We start from the raw sequence: 19585 nt of genomic DNA on the forward strand, positions 1-19585 counted from the left end.
TAATTGGCTAGAAAATCTACTCAATAAATTTTAATGTAAACTCAATAGTTTAACCGTTATGCCAATTTTAAAATAAAATGAGGAAAAATACAAAAAGTTAAGTATATTGGAAAACAACTTCCGCCATATTTATAATGCTCATGCACACATGGGCATATGCACACACTTACATTACTCACACCTATAAGCCATAAGCGTAATTACGTTTATTTTTCCAAGCAACACTGTGACCTCTTTGCAGTGTCTTTGAACCGGTTTTACTTAGCATTAAAAAAAAAACTAATTTCTAAATAAAATAATAGCAAAAACAAAATAAAATATCCACATTTTTTTTTTATAAAATATTTGATTTTTATTCTAAAAAAAAAATAACAATTAAATTATAAAGACCACATCCAACTGATGCTGTTATAAATTAATTAACGCATTAATTATATACTTTAAATAATATTACTTTTAAGAAATATTCTCGAAAGAGTTTTGTGCGATTACCAAAAAATATTCATTTTATTCTTCTGCTTATTTTTCCAAATACTGGCAGTCATTTTTTGATCAGATCATTCTTCTTTTTTGTATTTTAATTTAATTACCTTCGGAGTTATTTTTTCTAAGTATCACCATCTACACCCCTCATGATATTTAAATATAAATTAATCATCAATTTCTTTAATAATGATTATTTTAATATTCCTCTTAATATATTTACAAAAAATAATTTTATTAAAGAGATTTAATTTAAGTTTCTCTCAATGTTCGTGAGCATGTGTTGCATAATCGTTACGATTAATTAACTACTCATTGCTGACATTCTTTTAGTTACTTTGTTATTTCTCGAAACTTGTACACTTGTTTGTTTATTTTTTTTAAAAACGTATTTTTCCCTGTAGTATTTGATCGTAAACTTCGGGTGTTATTAATTGGTATCCTGTTTTAGCGTCTAAGTAATATAATTTGTCGTTTACTTTTCTTGGATTGTAAGCTTCTTCTTGTAAATCTTTTTTCTTTAATTTAAATGTTCCTATTAAAGTAAAAAAAAAAAAAAAAAAAAAAATTAGTAATGATTCTTATCAATTTCAAGTAATTAAAGATTAGCTTAATTTTTAAAAGGAAATGACGACTCAGTAAAGAAATATGTCAAGAATGTAAAAGTATTGTCTTATTAATTAATTATCAAATAAATTTTTGGTGATAATTAAATACTAAATTTAAATAAACAATCAAACAAACCTGTAAGATCTATTTTAGTTAAAATTCGTATAAACTGCGGTCTTGCGTACGAAGGTAAATTTTCCTTAATATTTTTATATAGTTCATTAATATCTAATGTTTCATTTTCATCAAAAATAGCAGCCATCCCGGCTCTGCCTTCTGCGCCAGTAACCTTTTGAATAAAAAAATAAAATTAACAAATCAAAAATTCAAGTAAATAAAAAAATGAAAAAGTAAATTTACCTCAACTCCATAAACGACGCAGTCACGATAATCAGTGAGATTACTTAGAATAGCTTCGACCTCAGACGTCGATACATTTTCACCTTTCCATCTGAACGTGTCTCCGGTCCTGTCTTTGAAATATAGATAACCGAATTCGTCGGCCACGACAATGTCACCGGAATGAAAAGCCGAGTCGCCTTTTTTGAATACGTCATGTATTACTTTTCTCTCAGACGCTTTCTCGTCAACGTATCCCAGAAACGCTCGATGTGGATTATTTGGTATTATCTTTCCTATAAATACACCCGGTTCATCTGAAAAAATTTCATTTTAAATAAATTAGTACCAACTTTAATTGATTAATTAATAATTATCACATACTCGGTTTGCATTCTTGACAAAGCCCTTTTTCATCTCTGATTGGTTCGCCATCAGCATTTACTTTTATTATTGAAATCGGGTAAACTGCTGGTATAATTCGCGATACAAAACCAATTGCTCCGACTTTGTTGTCTACATTTGCTATTAGAATAAAAATAATTCAATTAAATTACAAGTATTAAAAAAAAAAACGTCTCTAGTAAATGAAAAAAAAAAAATTACTTATGTTGGCATTGCTCTCAGTGGCTCCATAAAATTCAGCAACTTGTTTTATATTAAATCTCTCGACAAATTCACTCCAAATTTGCGGTCTCAGTCCATTGCCAAAAATCGCCCGTACTTTGTGTTGCTTGTCTTCGGGTTTTGGTGGAGCGGCGAGAATGTAACGACACATTTCGCCGATGTACTGAGCTACCTAGTAAAAAAAATTTCCTGTTATATATCTATATTTAAATACCGAGGGTCACTTGATTAATCACTTTATTAAGTGACTAGTGTTCCACATCCTTTTTACATAAATTACATTTTAAAATTTATTCTCCATTCTCATACGTCAAAAAATTACAGGCCCCAATTAAAAATAAAATTTAATTAAATATTAATTATCATTAAATAATAAAATACATACCGTACAATTATATTTACGACAATCATCAAAGTAAGCACTAGCCGAAAATTTTTTTCTAATAACACAAGTTGCGCCGTGTAACAAAACTTGACCAACAGCAACAATTCCTCCGGCAGTATGATATAACGGTAAAGGCGTATAGAATCGGTCAGAACTTTTAAATAATGCCATGTGATACATAGCACCCACTATGAACATGAATCTGTTGAAGAAAAAATAAATAAATTGCTGTTGTGATAAAAAATAAATTAAATAATAAATAATAATTACTTGTAATTAGTAATTACAGCAGCTTTAGGTAAACCAGTAGTACCACTTGTGTATATATACATTAATTTATCTTCATATGTTCCTTTCTCTTGCAATACCAGCGGTGATGACGATGCATCTTCTAACAGTACTGACAAATCTTTTTCTTTAAGTCCTGATGAATTTGTATTCGGTTTACCGTCAAATTTATATAGAGCTATTTTGGCATCTAATGACGATGCTATTTCACTTACAGCTGCAATAATAATAATAATAATAATTAATTTGTTATTAATAATGATAATCCAATTTTTTTAATTAAAAAAAATTAGAAGACTGTAATAAATTATTAATAATTACATTCAGATAATTCATCTGAAAAAATAAGCGCTTGGCAGCGCGCGACGTTGATACAATGGAGTAATGACGTTTTTCTTAAATTTGTATTTATTAACGGTATCATGATACCAAGTTTACTCAGACCCAACCAAATAGCGACGTACTCTGGTCTATTTTCCATTAGGAGAGCAACTGCGTCGCCTTTTCTGTAGCCATGACTTTTGAAAACGTAAGCGACTTTATTGCTCAAGTCTTCTATCTGATGGATAAAAAAAATATAATTATTTATTAATTAGTAGTTAGCAGTTGTTAGCTTTGATTAGTATTGTGTGCAAGTACTTTTAATATTTTATTTAAACAGTGAGTTTCATGTTTCTGAGTTTATTTATGCTAATGAGTTAATAGCTATTGGTTTAGTTAAATATTTACTGGTCATTATTATTACCTGTAATTGATCTTAATTACGTTTTTAAATATTTATTTTTTATGACGGCTGTAATTATTAATTCAAAGTCATTGTTCTAAGTGATTAAATTAAAGTGTCATTGACTGATCAATATAATTTATGATTTATTTTATTTATTATAAATGGTAATGAGTAAAAATCAAATTATTCGATAGCTCAGTATTTATTAGAGATAAGTGGACGTTGCTTATGTTCGTTGGAAAGGAAATTTAATTATCTAAAACTTTGATCTCTTTGAAAATTATTTTAAAATCAATAATTTAGAAGATATGTTAATTTTACTTGGAAAAACTTTTGTTACAATTGAAAAAAAATGATCTAATTGTTTAAATGGCTGTAACTTCTTAAGTATCGGTTTTAGAAAAAATTTAACAGAGACTGAAATTGTAGTAAATTAAATTTCCTGTAATTTCATTTCTTATAACAATTACTGTAAAATCAATTGCTTTGAAGTTATAGCTGTTTGAAGGTTTGAAAAGTAGCTGAGTTTTTTCTTGTTTAAATTTTAGTGTTTTTATTGTTGCTATTATTGTCAGTAATTAGTTACCTCTTGGTAAGTCCATTCGCGATCTTCAAACACAAAACAACATTTATTGGGATGTTTAGCAACATACCCTTGAAAGACATCAGCAACACTACGATTTTTTTTCTCGTGACATTTTATCGACCACATCAGTCGAATAAATCTGATTAGAGCTCTGGAAAAATAAATAATAAATTATTTACATTAAATGTTATTGCAAAAAATTTTTAACGAATCAATTTTCTGAGGCATGCAAATGTTATATAACGATTAATAATTTATGAGAAAATTTTTCCGCATTCATATAGTAAATTATTTTATTACAACAAAAACAATAATAATTAAAATAGATATTTTTAATTCAAAAGTTCTATAAAAAATGGCTGTCGTCAATTACTTGATAACATTTCTTTAATGTTAAATATATATTTTTATAATTTATCTAGGTCAACTTAAATGGAACCGGTTGGCAAAAATTTACGTTTTTTAACTTTAATTAATGGTAATTTAATTACATTATTTATTCATTAGAACAATCTTTTATCCTTATCATCAGACAAATGTTTATAATTCAAATTTATAAAATATTTAATTTTAATTAAAAAAAATATATATATTTTCTTAATTCTTGTCGAAATAATCTGATGTCAAGTCTATTTTTATCCGTTCAAAGTACAGTGAATTACTAAAAAAAAAAAAAAGAAAAAAAAAATGATAGTCTTGACATTGACATTTGTTATGAAGAATTTGAATTATTAAAAATAATTATATAAAGTAATGTATGTTAATCTTTTAACCGGCATATTAATTCCGCAAAGAAGTAGACTACATACGTCCCGTTATATTAAAATCCCGCTTTCTCTTACGCCCAAACAACTGCATCAAAATATTATTATTCTCAACTTCAATTCCGACTGCTTAAATAAAAAGAAAAAAAAAAACATAACACGAGCTTATCTTATCTTATCAAAGTTTAAAGAGCTACCGCGAAAAGTCATGTTTTAAATAATGCCGAGCGTAATTATTAATTTAAATACCCACTTGATATCTCTAGGAGCTGTTTTGAAGGCTACGTAGAACCACCTAAGTCGTCCACCGGACACAAAGTACGCGGTGATTACGACTAGAATAAGTTGTAGGACGAAAATAGGGCCCATGTAGATCCAGACGAGGGCGACGAGTCCCCCGAGTAGTCCCAGCAAGAGCATCGCTAAGACGATTTGCCGGAAGGTCCGGGCAATTGCGCGGCAAGTACTTGAACCAGCACTCGCGGTGGTACTCTGTGTCGATGAGGAACCACTGAGAGTGGTGACACCAGGTTGCGCGGCTGCCGATCCCACGTCCACTGAACCGTTCGTCGATCTGCGGGAGTTATCGCCTCCTTTCGATGTCGGTTCTCCCCTCTCGACGTCCTGTTTTTTTTTTTTTAACACGTGGAATGAGAAATAACAGTAGGTAACTATACTATATATATATGTACGTATGCATATATATTATTGAGTATTGTTTGATATTTTTATAGATGAATTTTTTTTTTAATTTAAATTACTAGTTTTTGATTGAGGTCATAAAAATTTTTTTTTGTCACCAAATTTTATTTTTATATATTTATTTATTTAAGCGAAGAGATTTTTTTATGGAGAGAAAAGATAATTGAATGATTGATGGAGTTTTGTAAATCTGTGAGATGGAGGAGATAATATTTGTACAGCAGACTTATCGTGTGGTTCAATAATTGAACGAAATTGAAATTATTATTGACGGTAACTCGAGTTTGTATCGTGTGCTGTATGCTTCATGTTACTTGTCTCATTTGTCCGCTTCCTTTTTCATTATTGTATAAGATTTGAGTTCAAGTTTTCACAATAATTACTTTAGTTTTTTTTTTTTTTTTATTACCGTATTTCCTTATTTTTTTATTTTTTACAATTGATATAAAAAAATTGATTACTATTACGGTTTAAAAATAATTAGAATTCTAAACAATTTTTTTTCGATAATATCGATTATCGATTCCTAAAAAAAAAAGAAAATATCAATAAAATTTTTTTGAAAGCAATAATTTTTACTCCAATAATTTAACGAGCAATCAGTTGCACAAAATAAATAGTAATAAAAATAAATATAAAAAAATGTATATGTATATAAGTATAGAGGATAATAATAGACTCTGCCTATCAAAGTACCGAGCACCGAGTGGATAGGAGAGAAAATAGCGGTTTGAAAGTTTCACGGACCTTTATCTCATTTACTCGCGGTAACATCGACATTATGCCAGTAAAGTACATTGACACCGGTATGGTCAGTGCAGAGAAGAAAAATTGCATCTATACAGAATACAGGTTGCTGTTTAAAAGAGAAAGTTTATCTTTTGCGTATACGCAAGCTGCCGTTATGAAATAAATTCTAATGTGAAATACTCCAAAATTACAAGGTCTCCGAGTATCTTAATTCTCAATTATTTAATAAGTCAGTCGTTATTTATTTCATTTAATTATTATTTTAATTTATAAATTTAAACTATTTTATAATTTTGATCGTTATCGAAATTAGGTTTTTTTTAAAACAACTGTAACTTTTGAACTATTGGTTGTATGAAAATTTTTACTGATATCAAAATTGTAGAAAATTTAATTTCCTAAAATTTTTGTATCTTTGAAAATTACTGTAAAGTTAATTATTTAAAAGATACAGTCGTTTAAAAGTTTAAAAAGTTAATTCTTGTAAAAAAATACTTGAAATTTTTTTTTTTACTTTGATTTAATTATATATATGTATTACATTTTTATTTATAACTTAGCGGTAAAATATTTGCAAAAAAAAACGTTAGACTACGGTATCTAAATTTCTATCTACGAAAATAAAATAATAAAAAGGATATGAATTTTTATTTCTCATATATATGTTAATTATATATGAAATACTTACTGGTTTAAAGCCGTAAAAATTAATGGACTTGAATGGAATAGAGATACATTTTTGTAGAATACGTTTGAACTTAATTTTCCAAAAAAATTTTTTAAAAAATTACTTTTACAATTGTAACTATAATTACTGATGATTATTTTATTTAGTAGACTAATCTGTTTACTTTTTAAAGTCACTAGCCTTGAATTTAAAAACATATCGAGAAAAAAAAAACAAACGTTAAATATTTTCTATAACTTTTGAGAAAATTACGAAATATTTTGTGTTTACACGCATAACTTTTTTTATATTTGAATAAGTTTCAGTTTTATTATTATTATTATTATTACTACTAAAATAATATTTGATTAAATAAAATTTGTTGAGATCATTTTTTAGGAATTGAGACGCATTATCTTTATAAATACTACAGAATTATTTATCAAACACGTTGGATTTAATTTTACTACGAGCTGTAGTTTATTAAAATCAATAAAAAGCGACTGTTGCGCATATACGGTTAATAATTGAAGCTTTTATCCTTCAGCTTTTTCTGCTCTACTTAAATATTTGAAAATATTCCAGAATTTTTATGATTTTTTTAAAAAATGAATTAGTTATATACCTCGAAATTAGAACCAACAATTAATTATTCAATATCTGAGGAAGTTTTCTGTATAAATATACGTTGTTTATGATTTTTGAAAAGGAAATTTAATTATCTACAACTTTAGTCCTTACAAAAAACACCGTAGAGTCAATAGTTTGAAAAATATCAGCCGCTCTAGAGAAAATTCACACCGAAAAAAAAAATTAGCAATTTTTTCAAACAGTCAATAGTTAAAACACCTATAACTTTTAAACTATCGATCTTACGAAAATTTTTATAGATACCGAAATTGTAGCAAATTTAATTTCCTACAATTTCGGATTCTTTACAAATTACCGTAAAGTCAATAGTTTAACAGATACAGCCCCGAGAAAAAAAAAACTGTATGAAAATAATTTTCCAGTTGTTTAACTGACAATTTAAAAAATCAATTAAATTATTTTATACAAATTATATTTGAAGGAAATAAAACTCACTGTCCAATTATCATATATTATAGACATTTATTGTAATAATAATAATAATTATAATAATAATGTATGAAAATTAGAGAGCAGAGACAAAAGACAATTATAAAGTGATTTATGATTGTAATAGCAATCTAATGTGAATGTTGCAATTATAAAGACAATTCATAGTTAATAAACACGGTAATAACAATGACCTACTAACCAACAAATTCAAAATATTATTTTCCCGCCTCAAACAATAAACTCCTCGTTAGAGATCTATTCGCGCTTTCACCATATCCAGTATCACCGTTTTCTAATTAAATAGACTATTTGCACTTGCATATTTACAGATAACATCTCAAATAAAAAATAAAATTCCATCGAAATTGAGGGCAATTGCACCTAGTGTACATATTCCCTGAACAATAAGTCAATTAAAATTTAAAAATCATTCTCTATAAATTATTAATTTATTAATTGCTAAATAATATAATTAGTTTAAAAATAAATAATTAATGAAGGAAATGAGTTTTAAAATATTATTTATTAACAATAAATCATTTAAACTTACGCGCTCTTTAGGTGATATTATTTTCGATGTATTATTGCCATTAATATTATTTAAAGGCAACTTGGCAATAGCATCTGACATTTTTCAAAAAATCTATTCTTCACCAAAAAAGTATTTTATTATTTTCGAAAATAAATATTTTTTAAAAATTCACTTCACGAAATTAACTTCACATTTTAGTCACTCGGTCAAAGTTTAAATTATTATTTTTTATAAAAAATATGTTAAATTCGAATAGCTGAGATACCGACGAGAAAGGGTCTTCGTTAAAGACTAAAAGAGTTTAGCAACCGAGTTTGTAACACTCGCTCATATCCCTCTCCACATAAATTTTAATGCCACCGCAATTCTTTTTCTTTACTCTTCTATATATCTGCTCTTACTTACAACTATTTTTTTTACAACCAACACCATTGCTATTATTATTTTTATTGACATTACTTTTAATGAAACGAACCTTATTGCCTCATTTTTTTCAATTCGCGACTAAATGTCACACGAAAAAATGTCACTGTCTAATTATCATCTATCAGAATATCATCTGTCCGAATTTCAAAGTGTATTAATATCATACATTTTTTCATATGACCCCGAGTCGAAAAAATAACTTAAAATTTATGTTTTTGACCTAAACTTAAGTCGATTAACCGGAAACCAAGTCAAATTTGACTTTTTTGACGCACATGGGCACAAAGTAGGACGAGTTTGCCAAAAGTAAATCGAAATAAAACACGTTTTTTATTCATTTTCGACTTGTTTTTGAATAAGTTTTATGAATTTTTATAAATTGATTTTTTTAAAATAAGAATTTAAAAATCCTGATTGAAAATTATAAATGACAGCCGGAAAAATTGGTTGTTTTGAAAGATTTTCAAAAAAATATATTATTTATATGTTTAAAAATGTATATAGAAGTTCATTGTGTAATGAATGAATATACCTTTGGCTTTTTCAATCGCATAGTAATGTATGACCTGCAAATGACCTAATGAATAATTTACATTTTTAACAACTCTTTGTCGAATCCTTAAGTCTTCAATACCGTTCTTTGTGTTTTTTTTTTTCAACAAGTAATTAACTATCATAATTATTTATTATTTAACTATAATTACATGTTGCAAAATATTTAAAACTCATGGTTTTTTTTTTTTTTTTTTTTTTTTTTGAAAAATTTTTAGCTGCAAGTTGCTAGTTTTTTTTTTTAATTTAAAGAATTAGAGCGTCGTGATACTTATTTTAAGTAGAAAATGCACGACCGTTGTGTTCTGGAACGCGAAATTCTAGAATACGCGCTATTTTTTACGGTATATGAAATTATTATTTCTTTTTTTTTTAATTTGTATGATATACTTTTTTATTAAACATGAGAGCAATATAATAACAATTTTTATGAGAAAATATTTTAATTAATTATAATTTTAACCATTTGATTGTTATTTAAATTAACGATAAAAATTAGTAATTTCGTAAGGTAAGTCTACTGTTAAAAAAGCTGGCAAAAACATCTTAGCTCGGGTGTGGGTCACGTGAAAGAGTGAAAGGTGAATTTTGTGAAAAAATAAAAACAAATCCAAGTTATTATTTTTAGAAAACAACTCACTAATGTTCTTAAATTTATTTATTTATAAAGAACATAATTACATGTTTTTTCTAAAGATAATTGACATTCTTAGAGATTTTAAAAAAATATTTGTCACGTACAGTGTGGCGGCAATTTAAATTTTTGTGTCACAAACAATCGAATTGCAAAGTATTGAAAAATAAATCTATTCATTTTTTATTTTTTTGAAAACTGGATTTTTCTGATCACATTTCTATTTATATTTAATGTTTGTTAAATATTTTATCAAAAATATAAATTTATTCCCTTGTTTTTCTATGGCGACAACAAACGTCATGTGTAAATTTAAATATTTTAATTTTTTACTCAAAAATTGAGTAAAATAATTATTCAAAATTTTCAAAACAAAAAATTTTTAATAATTGCAATTTTTTTAACAAAGAAAATATATTTAATTATTTAATTTAAATATGCGGTCTGAAGTCCATTAGCTAATTTATTGAACGTGACTTATCGAATTACAGTAAAGTGAAGAATTTTTTTTATTAAATATTTTAGATAGTAGATTTTTTTAGACTCAATAGAGGATAGACATACGTATGTTTATATATATTAATGAGTTTATTTGAGAGCGTAGTAAATAATATATTAGATGACGCAGGGATTAGGTAATCCAAAAATTAGTTAACAAGTCATGAGAACGTCTAGTACAATCGACGCACGTGAAAAGCTGAAAGTATTGGACCGATGACGATTGCACGGTTGAGGAACATCAAGGCCAACTGCTTCTATTTGCAAAGTTTACCGAACTCTTATTTCAAATGTTTTCAGTGGCACAAATTCACAACAAATTTTTTTTTTTTTTTTTCAATAGACAAATTAATTTTCCGAGTGTTTTATTGAAGTATGTTGTTTATTAATCAGAAAGTTTACTCATATTTCAATTAAATTATTTCAGTGTTTATTTAATTTCTGTAAAGTCACTTTTTAGATTTTTAGCTGTCGTTATAGACAAGGCAATTTCGAGTTAAATGAGTACCCACATCAATATATTTAAATCAAAATGATTAAAAACACTAAATAATTAATTAATTACCAATTTAAGTAATCAATGATCATCTTTTGGAAACATATCGATGTTGGTATTCATTTTACGCAGAATTTCATCCCCGACTCAGATATCCTACTCATTTATTTCTAAAAAATTTTCTCAATTTAAAAACTCGAAAAAAATCTTACCAACTAATTTTGAAAATGATTAAAAAAATGTAAATACTCAGATTTAAAAACGCATTTTATTGATTTTCTTATGACAATCAAGACATTTTATAATATTATTATTATTGAAAAATGTGTTAAAAAATTCCATTAAAATATTTATTTGCAAAACACCTTTTAAGCCATTTAGTAAGATATATTTATCAATTTTCCACGGTAACTTACAAAAAAAAATGCGTAGAAATGTATATATATTTACTAAATCCATATTATTTTGTACTCAGCGCTGCAAGTAGAGATTTAATTTTTTCCCCTAAAATTAGGCATCTGTTTAATAAAAAATTTATAAAAAAATTTGAAAAATTCACCAATCATTGAGGTAACTATTTTCCAGGGTATTGAAGAATTTCAGATTCTGGCTAAAGCTAAAAAAAAAAAAGTGAATAAAATAATTATAATAAATAAATAATTAGATGAACTTACCCCTTGAACGCTTCGGCGATTTCTGTGACCTTAGAGGGATGGCAAACGATCGCAGTTTTGCATTGTTTGGGATCAAAAAGTGGCTTTATATATTTATTAGCGACCCGATTCAAATCTTTAATGCTGACGGTATAGATTTTTTGCACCATCGAGCGATTGTAATCATGGAAAACATTTTTAAAGTACGATAAGAGTGACTGGGAGACCGCGTCCCCGACGCTTTTTTCTCTCTCGACGATTTCAAATATCAAAGACGACTTTGCCGAGTCGTAGAGCAGTCGCTCCCAGGAATTATCAGCAATGAGATTGTTCTAAAATTTCACATATAGTTTATATTTTCATCAATACCGACACTTACGTAAATAAAAGAAACATACAACGATGGCTTTAGTTTCCTTGTAGGCGCCGACGAGGTCTGTCGACGCGTAAAAGGTCAAGTAAACCAACCCCTCATTTGGTTTCGCGTAGATATTGCAGCCGTATGCGAACCCTTGTCCTCTTACTTGTCTCCACATTGGCCCCTGATAGAATAAAAATATAATTAGTAATTATTTTCGTCATGAAAAATGTAATTTTACAAATTCACCTCAACTTGAGTCAAGTATTGAAGGCAAACTAGCAGTGGAGCTAAATCAGGGCTCTCGAAATCGTTTAGACAGGGTCCAGTTTGTGATAAATAAGCAGACTCAACACATCCGAGTCCTAGGACACAACCTTCTATTGGTATTTCTTCTCTAGGTACCATCAGTTTCCAATCGGGCGTTACATTCAACCTAAAAATATTTATTTTAAGTATCAACCTTTTGTATAGAAAAAAAAAAAGATGACGTACTTATTTTTATCAAAGGTATCAAATTTATCAAAGGTGAAGAAAGTCCACCAGGGCTTGTAAAGCTCCGACACCTGAGCGCTCAATTTATCAACATTTGTTGCCATGAACAGAACCATGTTATCTTTAGCCGTCAGAATTTTCATAATCGCTTCTATTTCAGCGACGACTTCCGCTTGTCCTTGGGGTGTTCCCAATCTGCTAACTAGTTTAGTCAAAAACTGCTGCTGCCTCAGCATGCTCGAGTTGAAGTGATTGCTCTCTGCAATACCAATCATACAATAAATTAGCATCAGTCTGACAATTTGATCCAGAGATCTGAATATTACCTTTGTTGTAAATCATTCCTCTCATCAAATCTCCAGTGATTTTGTTACCAGCTTTTTTGCACTGGGTTATTTCGTTGAGTAATTTCGATGCGATTATTTTCAACCGTTCCGGTGTGAATTTAGTGTCATACAGCAGTTCTTTTATCCATTGGACACCTTTTGGATACTTAGACATTTCGAGCTACGGAGGAATCAATCAGTAAATTAATTAATTAATCAACTGAATCAATTAGATGGATATTTACCTGCAGCATTAAGTTGACGCTGTGACTGTAAGCGCCACAAGAAAATCTGGACGGGCTGTCCAGCCCCATTCTCGTGCTGACGGCAATAGTGTCAGCCTCTATTTCTGCAACGACATCTTCGTACGGCACTAGCTCTCCTTCTCTATCAATAGGACATTCTCCAATGGCCTCTAGAATCAGGGGCATGTAGGGTCTGGTTTCTTTTGAAACCTTCGAAGTGTCCATCACAACGAACAGGTAAACGAAATTTGTATTCACGTGATCCAAGTACGTAAAGAGAGACAGTTTGTTGACATCAAGTCTCGGATGCTGGTCACCTGCCCCCGTGGTGTAGCTTCGCACGTGATGGAAGTTGATGGAGTCCGTTCCTGGAACTGGTACCCCGCTGAGAACTTGATCAGGAATGGGAGCATCGTTCTGCTTAACCGCTTCCAAGTACTCCTTTTCCTTCTGCTCCAAACCTTCTTTGCCTAGCTGCTTTATTCTTTCAGCGATGCGCTTTCTCTCCTGCTCTTCCATTTCCTTTTGCTTGGCGATGCTCGGCGTCGCGTTTATCACCGCCGAGGGCGCGTCGATCAAATACTTCTTGAGGAGATTCAACCAGAAACTCGCGGGTTCTTTTGCCAATTTTTTAAGATCGTCGATTGTGTTGAGTCGCTGCTCTAGGTCCCGGACGTTGCGGCCATAAAGCGCATCCCCTATCAACATGTAGGTGATGGCGTCATGCGGCATGTTCTCCAGGCTGCTCAGAGTTTCCAATTGGTGGCGATGAATCACCGTAGCCATCCGCGGCATGTCTATTCCGTCAATTTCGTTGCTCTGATAAACGTCATTGAGAACTTTGGCCAAGTGGTTTTTTACCAATGGAATTTTGGGAATAGGAACACCGCTGAACGTCAGCTGCAGCACAGACTCGGAATTTTCGTTCAAATAATAATCGACGTTGCAACAATAAGGATCGTCGATTTCAACAAACTCTTTCTGGATCGGGCTGACGGAATTGTCAGTCAGATACTTTAGCAGCAGGGAACAGGCTGTCAGTTCATATATTTCTGTTATTCCTGAAGGCCCGCGCCATCCCACGCTGACTATTCCATTGTCCTCGTCGTCGCATGGGTACAAAATGTCACGGACGACACTTTCTGTCAATGGAGGAACTGGTTCATGCCACGGGCGATCAAATGTACCGCGACTTCCTTTAGACAGAATTTTTTCTTCAACCGGACGCAGAGCTTTGAAAACTTCTGCGTGCTGAATCTGACCAGTTATTATTATCGTCAAGTTCTCCGGCCGGTAGAATTGCCGGTGGAATTCACGGACCTTTTCATTGTTCGTACTCTCGCGCAAGTTCTTCATTATCCCCCCAGTTACTGATTTGTATCCGCATTTTCCTGGATAAATTGCGCGGATCAGTTCAGTGTTCGACAAAGTTTTCCCGGTATTCTCGGTGCTCTGCATCTCGCAGTAGACGACACCGCGATCTTCACCTTCCCCTGATATATAATGAACTTCAGTTAAATATGCTGAATCCTAGGAACAGTAATGGGAGTAATTAGCGATGTAAATAATTAAATTTATTAGTAAATTAATTGATTGGTACGAACTGTCAAGTTTGGGAAGAGAACATGATCTAGATAAATGGGCATGAGAGTCAAAAATCCCTCGCTACCAACAGTAGTCATGGTGTAATTGGTGTGGTCACGATCAGTCCAGGCGTTTGTCCCTGATGCGAGACATCTGTTGCCCAGAAGATCCAGGACTCCCTTGTAAGGATAATCCTCGCTGCCCAAGAAAATGAGGTGCTCCAGAGTATGAGGCAGTCCATCATCATCAAACGCTTGAGTTGCTGTAAATTTAATTTTATTTTGGTATAAACGACATATTTGTTTTGTTTATTTATTTTGCCGAGTGAGTATTGAGGTTAAAAGAGCGAGTTACCCAGACAGAAGTTTCCTCCGACGATGGGGCCGTCGACTTCTCCGATACAAACGGTTATTCCGGTTCTTGTTGACTTGTACTTGTGGACGGGAATGGTATCGTTTGATTTTGATGAACAAATCAATTCAAATCCGCCCATGTTGCTCGTCGGAGAGTTATCTACAGGAGCCATTGTGCTTAAACTTAACAATTGACAAGCCCGATGCACACTGACGACTCGACATACGCCACACTGACGAAGGATGTGGAATCCTAACCCTACAAAATAAACTGCCGGTGGCGGTTAAATTTTGCATTACATCTATTTCGAAAATTGTTACGCCGAAAATGTCTATGACGGTCAGTTACAAATGAAGTTTATGAAAAAAAATTATTTTAAATTTTTGAATTTAAAGGAAATTAAAAAAAGCCAATTAAAAATATTATTTTATTTTTATACATTTATTTGATATATGTTTTTATATATTTTAACAATTGCATAAAAATATATATATGACATTTTTTTTTATGACAACTCGCGTTACAGAAATGCCATACACTTTAAAAAATCAGGAGTAAATTTGGAGTAAATGCTGCTTTTATTTTTATTTCATGCTTACTCCGCTAATTTTTTAGTGTAATTGAGTAAAATTTTTTTTTATGCTTATTGTACATTTTATCTAGAAGTCGGAAAATAAAGAATCCAAATTTTAAATTTTTTTAACGTCCTTACGGATCCCGAAATGTGTACCATCAACTTCTAAATGAAAAGTACATCAATTAGCTATAAAAAAATTTAATAGCATTCGTAACACGATATATTTTACTTTCAAATCAGATATATAATATATATATTTTTATGCGAATAAATAAATAATAGTAATTATTTAGTAGCTTTAATCCAATCAATTTCTAAAGCTGCTACACCAGGTTGATTATCGGGTAAATAAGGACTCATATCAATTTTAAGTCCAATATTTGTAATGGCCGTTAAATCAAGGGGATTTTCTTCCACCGGTAATTCACGCCCGCGATAATAAGGTTTAAAATCAGCCAGAGGTAATTTCATCGTCGCGAATTCATTTTCCGGTGCCTGGAAAAAAATTAAATGTAGATAACAAAATCCATATTTATTTAAATAATTAAAAATTACCGTAAAAACTTGACCAAAGACCATCGAATTATTATCAATGAGACCCCTGTGTCTCAACACCATTTTGTATCTCAAATTAGTTCCCTGCCCACGGCACTTTATCGTTACGTAATTGAAATCCTGAAGATTGAAATTAGTCTCACATCTTACGGCAGCGAATCCCATTTTGTTTGGCCGCGGGTTGAATAAAGTGAAAAAAATTGCCCGCTGAATCAGTTGAGTTTTTTGAATCACCAGCACAGCCTTCGACATCCCCGCGGTTTTTATAGTGTCCGAGTACTCGGTCCAGTTGTTGACTTGGTCCGTCCGCGTGAAATCAAATAGTGTCTGCGTGACTCTGTTCCATGTCATCATCAAGTAAATTTATTAGTCCAATTAATTACAATTAAAATGAAATATAAATAAAATTTATTACCCAGTTGCCGAGGCTACCATGTCATACTCCCGACCGATATCTTCTTACTGCTGAAAAATATTCTCCCAATCGATTTACAAAAATATACTCTGTACCTATATATATGCATATAAATATATACAATATTTTTCTCATACATTTAAACATGACTATAAAATATAATAGTAAAAAAAAAAAATAATTTAACATTGACTGCAGGTACCAGTCGTACCAAAGACGATCAACCCACTAAAATATATGTATATATTTTATATATAAATAATATTTTATAGAGATCGCGTGTCACTGTCTATTTGATGTGTAACCGAGACCGAGAAATCTGTTCTATTTTTATTTATTATATTTATTCAATCATTTTTATAATAATTCATTAAATTACAAATAAACTCAGTAGATTGCTAATTATTAGTTATTGACAGAGTATTTAATGTTTTTTAAATTAGTAATTATGTTAGATCGAGAGTTGATAGTCAATAAATGAAGAGATAGTTTGTTTGTATTAATTAATTATTATAATAATAATAATAATAATGATGATGATCTGAATGTTTAGATAGCAGCAGTAATTGTTTCAACTTCGAGAGCTGACACGCCGTATTGTTTAAATGGAGAGTAAACACCGCCATAAAGTTGTAATCCAAACATCGTTATGTTTGCAGTATCCAGAGGATCTCCATTGGGTATTTCACGGCCGCGATAGTAAGGTTTGAAATTTTTCAATGGTAAACTTATTGTCGTAAATTCGGTATTTGTCAATGAAACCTTTAAATAATTAAATTAAAATTTATTAAGTATTGTTTTAAAAGAATATTAAATTGTATGCTTACGTCAAAAGTTTGTTCGTAAGAAATATCTTCATTAGCGGCAAGACCTTTGTGTCTTAAGACAAGTTTGTAATGTTCGTTATGACCCTGAGCGCGGCATTTTATTTCGATATTATTGTATTCAGACAAATCCCAATTAACGGGGATTCGCACCCCCGCGAATCCGGCTCCGTTTGGCTGAGGGTTCAGGAGAGTGAAAAAAATACCGCGTTGGAATAATTGAGTTTTTTGCAAAGTCAGCACGGCTTTGGACATTCCTTGTGTCCGAACAGTGTCTGATATTTCTGTCCAACTATTGACATTGCTAGCGGTTGTGAAATCGAATAGCGATAACTTATTCCTGTTTAAAATGCATTTTTTAAAATTATTATTAACAATTATCGTAATTTAAATGATTAATTACCCTTTTACTGCTTGTGTCCATGTTACTCCCATCATTATGCCAGCAATCATGTGACTTAATCTCATTTTTTAAATAATTATCTTTCTGCTGACTAATCTCAGAAACTTAAAAAATTAAAATCCAATTTTTTTGACTAATCGTCTGTAAAAAAATTATTAATTTACTTTTTAAAAAACTAGTTGTGGATAAATAATAATTTTTGAATTATTAAATTAAAAATAAAATTTTAAAAAGCGCACGGTTTGAATTTTCCCGCGGGAATTTAAATCCGCGTTTCGTGCGTTCATGGATTGAAGGAATACGTTTCGTTTCCGTTCCAAAAAACATATGAGTAAGTCACGTGACTAAAAACGATAAATTTAGACTTAGACATATTATTCTAATGCGCATGGTGTGTTGACCATAAGCACGTGGATTTATAAAAATTTGAAGTATTTATCTCAAGTGTAAAGTTATAAAATAAAATGGAAGAAGAAAAAGAAACTTGTTTTACTACAGACCCGAATTTTTGTGCTGATTGTGGTTCTATTTTACCCCTTCTTGGTGATAGAGGTGGAGTTACTTGTTATACTTGTAAACGAGAATGGGGTTCTGATGGTTAGTATTTTTTTTTATTTCATATTCCTGTTCCAGATTTTTGAATTCGTATTCCGATTATTTAATAAATAATTTGAATATTAATTAAAAATTTTATTACTTTTTAAATATTTTGGCGCTCAATTTAAATCACGATATAGTAAGAATAATTTTTTATCTTTATTCAAGTTTTTGGAGATATGAAAATGTCATATACTATCAATTTTAATGATGAATCTGCATACGCAAAGCCAGAAGATGATAAAAAAAAATCCGAGGGTCCAGTTATTGACAGAAAATGCTCGCAATGCGGGAATGATAAAATGTCATACGCGACTCTGCAATTGAGGTCCGCCGACGAAGGGCAAACTGTCTTCTTTACCTGCACTAAATGCAAGTGAGTGTCCCAATTCAATTTTACAATCAATACAAACCTTCCATACATAAAAACAACTTAATTGTTATTTTTTTCAGATTCAAAGAAACGGAAAATTCATAAGATGTTTTATCAACTTTGTTACTTAATATTAATATATATGTTTTTTATTCAAAAAAATTAGCTGCACAGACTAATAAACATTAACTATGTAAAGATAATTAATTTAAATTACTCATTACCATGATTATTAAAGTTAAGTAGGTATAATTTATTCAAATATATATATTTCACTTCCGCGGTTTTATTTCAAAAATTAATTGCATTATAATTTTTATTAAACTCCTAATTAAAAAAATTATAAGTCGCGCGCATTTTATTTTTGGTCAAAAAACGAAAAAAAAAGACTTCTTATTTTTCTGTTTATATTTACCGCGGATTGATGAATTAAAAACGCAAAAATTTAAAGAAAGAGTGACTTTAATTAATTTTTTTAATTATAAATTACAAAAAAAAAAATTCTGTCATGAGGTTCATTAAAATTATCACGTGTGATATACAAATAAATATACATACTCAGGATCAAGGACTATAAAAAGGAATAAATAGAAAATAATCAACAACAAATTAATAAACCATAAAACTTTATACATTTTTTTATATTACACTCAACAAATGATAATAATAATAATGGTG

The 19585-nt window shown here is 30.1% G+C and overlaps 5 protein-coding genes across 6 annotated transcripts; 1 reads left to right on the plus strand and 4 right to left on the minus strand.

Moving 5' to 3' along the window:
* Positions 1-400: 400 nt before the first annotated feature.
* Positions 401-8813, minus strand: LOC103575433 (long-chain fatty acid transport protein 4). 2 transcript variants are annotated; one of them, XM_014442580.2, is made up of 11 exons: positions 8561-8813; positions 5062-5432; positions 4045-4195; positions 3053-3290; positions 2714-2948; positions 2444-2645; positions 2038-2230; positions 1816-1956; positions 1453-1748; positions 1228-1381; positions 401-1018 (listed from the first exon to the last, which is right to left on the minus strand). In XM_014442580.2, the coding sequence occupies exons 1-11, from the start codon at positions 8639-8641 to the stop codon at positions 864-866; spliced, it is 2217 nt and encodes a 738-aa protein (XP_014298066.1). In that variant the 5' UTR covers positions 8642-8813; the 3' UTR covers positions 401-863. The 2 variants fall into 2 exon arrangements, with proteins under 2 accessions (XP_014298066.1, XP_014298067.1); XM_014442581.2 differs by lacking the exons at positions 5062-5432; positions 8561-8813 and adding an exon at positions 4854-4911.
* Positions 8814-11397: 2584 nt separating this feature from the next.
* On the minus strand, positions 11398-15405 carry LOC103575434 (uncharacterized protein C05D11.1). The gene is made up of 9 exons (XM_008555222.2): positions 15164-15405; positions 14830-15071; positions 13226-14755; positions 12981-13161; positions 12655-12913; positions 12409-12595; positions 12200-12343; positions 11823-12133; positions 11398-11764 (listed from the first exon to the last, which is right to left on the minus strand). Exons 1-9 carry the CDS (start codon positions 15333-15335, stop codon positions 11704-11706), a joined length of 3087 nt encoding a protein of 1028 aa, XP_008553444.1. The 5' UTR covers positions 15336-15405; the 3' UTR covers positions 11398-11703.
* Positions 15406-15683: 278 nt separating this feature from the next.
* LOC103575437 (uncharacterized) lies at positions 15684-16944 on the minus strand. Its single transcript, XM_008555226.3, has 3 exons — positions 16711-16944; positions 16296-16632; positions 15684-16235 (listed from the first exon to the last, which is right to left on the minus strand). Exons 1-3 carry the CDS (start codon positions 16728-16730, stop codon positions 16026-16028), a joined length of 567 nt encoding a protein of 188 aa, XP_008553448.1. The 5' UTR covers positions 16731-16944; the 3' UTR covers positions 15684-16025.
* Positions 16945-17133: 189 nt separating this feature from the next.
* LOC103575436 (uncharacterized) lies at positions 17134-18526 on the minus strand. Its single transcript, XM_008555225.3, has 4 exons — positions 18438-18526; positions 17938-18078; positions 17538-17874; positions 17134-17472 (listed from the first exon to the last, which is right to left on the minus strand). The coding sequence occupies exons 2-4, from the start codon at positions 18000-18002 to the stop codon at positions 17260-17262; spliced, it is 615 nt and encodes a 204-aa protein (XP_008553447.1). The 5' UTR covers positions 18003-18078; positions 18438-18526; the 3' UTR covers positions 17134-17259.
* Positions 18144-19183, plus strand: LOC103575435 (DNA-directed RNA polymerase I subunit RPA12). The gene is made up of 3 exons (XM_008555224.3): positions 18144-18534; positions 18703-18910; positions 18988-19183. The coding sequence occupies exons 1-3, from the start codon at positions 18402-18404 to the stop codon at positions 19010-19012; spliced, it is 366 nt and encodes a 121-aa protein (XP_008553446.1). The 5' UTR covers positions 18144-18401; the 3' UTR covers positions 19013-19183.
* The last annotated feature ends 402 nt before the right edge of the window (positions 19184-19585 follow it).

Source organism: Microplitis demolitor, chromosome 7 (assembly GCF_026212275.2).
Source record: "Microplitis demolitor isolate Queensland-Clemson2020A chromosome 7, iyMicDemo2.1a, whole genome shotgun sequence".
NCBI lineage: Eukaryota > Metazoa > Arthropoda > Insecta > Hymenoptera > Braconidae > Microplitis > Microplitis demolitor.